Genomic DNA, 5853 nt, shown 5'->3' on the forward strand with positions numbered 1-5853 from the left:
AAAGTCACGGTTGAGTGAGGGTTTGAGTCTCACGCTCGAGCGGAGATTGAGCGTCCTACGAGTGTAAAAAATAAGCAACTAGTACTTTTTCAGAGTTTACAATCCGCTCGAGCTAAGGAAGTCACGCTTGAGCAAACCCTCACTTTTTGCTTGTTCACTCGAGTGAGGAAAGCCACGCTCGAGTGTAGACCCTGTTTTCAACAAGTTTTGGAAAAAGTGTTTCAAATATATTTTTGCATCCTCATTCCATCCTAGGAATTCCTAGGCCAAGATTAAAGCATAATAAGGAGGATCAATGAAGAGACACACTAAGAACAAGACCGTAATGGGTTAGATGTATTCCAACGTGTGTTTCAGATGTGTATTTGTTATGTGTTAATGTAGGTCACGCGCCGTAGACCGTTTGATTAGCCTGCTCTGTTTGTCTACACCCGAAGCCAACTGTGAGTAATAACTTAGTAAAGCAATATTCAACTTTATTTATTTTTTATATGATGAATTAAGATCTATTTTCTAAAATGATATGTCCTGTATAATGAATGATTGTCCAATTTCTGACAATGTATTCGTGGCATCCTTAGCATCATGTGATATCTGTTAGCTGTTACTCGGTACCAGAGGTTCCATCATGGAACTTATTATGTCTGCACTCTGTTACCCATACCGGAGGCTCCATCATGGAGCTCAGCATGTATATTCTCTGTCACTCGGATCCGGAGATTCCTTTATGGAACTGGTTATTCATAACCACCATATGTTCTGCATCTGTTCTGTATCTATTCTGTTAGCGCTAATGGATGTACCACGTATGATTAAGCATGAACTCTGATTTCTGTATATGATCTGAACAAGAATATGAATATGAATCTGTTATGAATCTGAATTATGATTTATGAATCTGTATGGACATCATTCATTAAAACCCTTTACTCCGTTATTATTCACTGGGCTCTAACTCACTATTTATATTATGTATGTAGGTGAGCAGACACGTGACCAGGTCCAAAGTTGACGGCCTATGTTTCAGTTTTTGTCAGCCAACCTTTGTGCCTCCCGAGGAGGTTCCGGATGGAACAAGTTTAGTGGCTGTTTTTGTGATGTATTAGACTTTGCTCCTTCTAAGTGCGGACAAGATTTCTATTTATATGTTCATAGAGTGATGTGTAAATACTATATCTTTTGACTTCGCTAACAAGTTTCAAAAGTTTTAAATTATTTGTCTATCTGTCCCATCTATGTCATCACAGCTCATTAGACCACGTATATTTTGTATATTTGCTTCTGTGGCCCCTAATTATATGATATTCTGTTAAGAAGCTTCTGGTAATCTAAGGATTACTGGCCGGTTATGATGCTAAACCCATAGGGGCGGGTTTGGGCCGTGACATGAACGCAACCGCATCAGAAACCGTTGGAAACACTTTATTATCATCAAATTTCTTGGAAGAACTCTCGGGTGCAACTATCTCATGTCTAAGGTGAAGGCATTGTGGAAGCTTACTGGTACTTGCCCCGGTTTAGATCTGGGCAATAACTTTTTTCTGATCAAATTTTTGGAGGAAGCTGACCTCACCAAGGTCCTTTCTAACAGCCCTTGGTATATTGGCAATAATTTCCTCTCAGTTCGAAGATGGAAGCTCGAATTCCAACCACAAACTGCTGCCATCTCTTCTGCAGTAGTATGGGCTCGCCTGGTCTCCCTACCCATTGAGTTTTATGACTGCACTGTGTTGGAAAGGATAGGCCACAAACTAGGCAAACTCATCAAGGTTGACATCTATACTGCAACTGGCGATAAAAGCAGATTCGCTAGAATTTGTATTCAAGTGGACCTCAATAAACCCCTAACACCCACTATCCGAATCAACAACATTCTACAAAGAGTTGCTTACGAAGGACTTTATAATATCTGCTTCCACTATGGCTTGGTGGGCCACACAAAAGACAAATGCTCATCCAAAGTCCACTCACTACAAATGGAAGAATCAGTCTCAGTAACCAATCTTGGCGACAAGTTGCTAGCAACCCAAGCAACTTCCGAACCCGTGTTTGGAGATTGGATGTTAATGGCACAGCGGAAACCACCTCGACCTCCTAAAAAATCGTCGTCTACTATATCGGCATCAAAACCTCCTCCGGCGACAACCTCTAAGGTCTAGAGGAAGAAGACAACAACCCCACCTACCCCTCTTGAACTAGCTAAGAGCATCTCCAATGGTTTACCATTGGAGCTGATATTGCTATAATATAGCAGCTGTGTTGAATTTTGATGCTCCAATGGCAAAAAATAGCAGCTGCCAAATTTGAGAAATGCCAAAGCTTGTGTCAAATACCAACTTAGCCAAAACCAACTGTTTCTCTCCCTCCTTCTTTCCCTCCCTTGCCCCCAACAATTGTTTCACCATTTTTATGTTTCAGAATTCACTAAAAAATTTCATGAATAATGCAACATTTTACCATTTTACCCGAAATCAAATGGTAACAAAACAGATTCACAGAAAAATTATAGATTCAAAAATTACAGATTCATCAAATTCATCAAATGATTCATCAAATTCAAACTGATTCACAGAAAAAAAAAGATTCAAAATTCAGATTCAAACAGATTCACAGGAAAAATAAAATAAAAATTCAAACAGATTCAGAATTCACCATTTTACCCGAAATCAGCACATTCAGATTCACAGAACAGATTCACAAAATAGATTCACAGAAAAAATTTAAATAGATTCACTGAAAAAGAGAAATACCTGGTTTTTTAGCATTTTTTTGAGCATATATCGTCGCCAGTGGCCGATCGTCTTTTTGAGCATATACATTCGCCGATTGAAGACAGAAAGATGAGAGATAGAGTGAGACAGTGAGAGAAAGGTAGATCTGGATAGCTGATCGAAGAGAGAGAAGACATATGGAGACAGTGGAATGAGAGGGAGAGGGAGATAGAGTGAGAGAGAAGAGAGTGAGAGTGAGAGACGAATCTGAGAGTGAGAGTGAGAGACGAATCTGAGAGTGAGAAGATTCAATGTTCTTCATTACCGATCGAAGAGAGAGAGAAGAGAGTGGGAGTGAGAGTGAGAGTGAGAGTGAGAGTGAGAGTGAGAGTGAGAGACGAATCTAAGAGTGAGAGGGACATGGAGGAGGAAATGAGAGAGACAGTGAGAGGGAGAGGAAGAAAATGTTGATGATTCTTCACAAATCATCTCAACCATTCAAGATCAACACGTGGACGATGGGGATGGCATTTGATAGAGCCGTTGGGCTCTGTTTGGCTTAAAAAAAAATTAACTCAATTTGTTGGGTGGGTGGGTGGCTTAAAAAAATAAACTTAATTTTTTATAAATAGAGCCGTTGGGCTCTGTTTGGGCATTTGATAGAGCCATTGGGTCTGTTTGAATTTTTATAAATAGAAACTCTTTATTTGAATTTTTTTTCACAACAACCATTGCACATTTCATTTTTCTTTTCTTCTCTCTTCATCTCAATTTGATTTCATACTAAATTTCCGAAATTATATTATTTTTAGTTTTTTTCACACAATCGCTATGGAAGGTTCATCAAAAACAAAGAGAGGAAAATCATTTACTACTGAAGAAGATGTGACAATTTGTAGAGCTTGGTGTCACATTATTGAAGACCCAATTATTGGAAATTCGCAATCGCATACTCATTTTTGGGGAAGAATTTTTGAAAATTATTGCTCGCTGTAGAATGATCACTCAAGAACACAAGTGTCTATCTCATTTTGATGGGGTGTAATAATGAAATGTTGCAACAAATTTCGTGCGTGTCTAGCACAAGTCGAAAATCTACATCCAAGTGGGGCGTCACAAGTTGATATAGTAAGATTTCATTTTTATTTATTATGTTAGTTTTTTCATTTTGTCTTACATAAAAATTAACTAATTAATTAATTTAATATTTTTTTGATATAGATGCTTCAAGCAAAATTTTTATACCATCAAGATGAAAACAAACACTTTATTTTTGAACATTGCTGGCCAATTTTGCAAAACAATATTAGGTGGCAAGATGTAACTCCTACGAATACGGTGAAGTCAAGGATACATACACCATTTTCCCTTGATTCAGCCCCCAATTCCCCTATGGATAACTGCATTTCTCTTGAAGATGACACCAATCCAAGGGTTGGTAACAATCTAACTGTTGGTGAGGGCAGTGTCTCTGTAAGGGGTAAAAGGCCGATGGGTAGGAAATCTGCAAAAGAATTATTTCAGAGAAATCAAGTCATTGAAACTGAAGTCCAAAAAATGAGTACACAAATAGACACATTTAACCAACACCTTGCTGAGAAAGAAAAGAAAAAAGAGGAAAGAGAAGAAAAAAGGATTCAAACACTACAGGAGATGAAATAACTTGAGATGAAAAAACATGAGTTTGAGATGAGAAAGGAAGAACACCAAATAATGACTACGAACATTTCTCATTTGGACCCTCAGATGAAAGCGTATTACACAATGCGAAAAAATGAGATTTTCGCCAAGTGGTCCTCAAATGTTAGCAGCCCAAATTACTATTTCCCCTTGCATCCTGATGAAATTAAATTTATCAATGTTATTTAATTTTTGATGTAATTGTTAGTCTTTATTTGCAATGTAATTTTTAATTTGTAATGAAATTTCATGTTTTTATTTTTTATTTTTTAGTATTTTCTACAAAACAATGTAATATTATTTTTTCAATGTGTAATGTCCACTAATTTGTGTTATAATTTAATATTTTCAATAAAGTATAATGTAAAAAATAAATATATTTTTTCAAATGAAGGCAATAAAAAGATAAAATACATTAGCTGACATTAAATGAAGATAATTTTATTACAATAAAAAGACATTAATTGATATTAAATGATATTAACTGTCATTAAAAAGATAGAATACAACTTAATCCTACTCTCCAGCTCGGGACCACAAGTGTTCAATTGGATCATTACGAATTACATTATGGCCTTCAATAGATCTAATCCTCTGCCTATTTAACATAAATTGAGCATACTCCTCATTCGGATCGCGTGACACTTGACAACGGGTATTATTGGTTTTAGTCTGAAGTTGTGCTGCACTGCGTTCATTTTCTGCAATATCACGCTCGTCTTCAATGATCATATTGTGCAAAATAATGCACGTCTTCATGATATAGTATAGATCCTCATCACTCCAACCTCTAGCTAGAACTCTGACAATATTAAATTGTGCTTGGAGCACTTCAAAAGCCCTTTCGACATCTTTTCGACATGCCTCCTGCATCCTCGCAAATAGTTGTCTCTTTGTGCCTTGAGGTTGAGATATTGTTTTCACAATTGTTGCCCAACGAGGATAGATACCATTTGCAAGATAATACCCCATGGTGTACGCGTGATTATTGATGGTGTAGTTGGCAGTAGGGGCACGTCCTCTAGTTAATTCAGCAAATAAAGGCGACCTGTCAAGAACAGTAATATCATTTAGAGAGCCAGGCATGCCAAAGAAAGCATGCCAAATCCACAAGTCATAGGAGGCAACTACCTCGAGTACAACTATTGGTTTGTGGTAGTGTCCAGTGTAAGCACCGGCTTGGGCAGTTGGACATTTCTCCCACCGCCAGTGCATATAATCCAAACTTCATAACATTCCAAGAAACCCGCGTTGCTCTCCCTCTTGCAATAATCTGGCGACATCTGCTTCATTTGGAGATCTTAAGTAAACGGATTCATACGTAGCAACAATTGATCTAGTAAAAAAAATTCAAGGCGGCAATTGCAATGCTTTCGCCGATTCTAATGTACTTGTCTACAGCATCAGCGGACATGCCGTACTGCAGGATCCGAAGTGCTACAACCATATTCTGTATACCGGA

At 37.7% G+C, this 5853-nt stretch overlaps 2 protein-coding genes across 2 annotated transcripts; one reads left to right on the plus strand and one right to left on the minus strand.

The window, feature by feature from the left end:
- The first annotated feature begins 1469 nt into the window (after positions 1-1469).
- LOC145793232 (uncharacterized protein At4g02000-like) lies at positions 1470-2159 on the plus strand. The gene has a single exon (XM_082876000.1). The coding sequence runs from the start codon at positions 1470-1472 to the stop codon at positions 2157-2159; it is 690 nt and encodes a 229-aa protein (XP_082732126.1).
- A 2748-nt stretch (positions 2160-4907) lies between these two features.
- LOC145793233 (uncharacterized) lies at positions 4908-5606 on the minus strand. Its single transcript, XM_082876001.1, has one exon. The coding sequence runs from the start codon at positions 5604-5606 to the stop codon at positions 4908-4910; it is 699 nt and encodes a 232-aa protein (XP_082732127.1).
- Positions 5607-5853: the final 247 nt, after the last annotated feature.

The sequence above is a fragment of the Camellia sinensis genome, chromosome 6 (assembly GCF_055761805.1).
Source record: "Camellia sinensis isolate YWXY chromosome 6, ASM5576180v1, whole genome shotgun sequence".
NCBI lineage: Eukaryota > Viridiplantae > Streptophyta > Magnoliopsida > Ericales > Theaceae > Camellia > Camellia sinensis.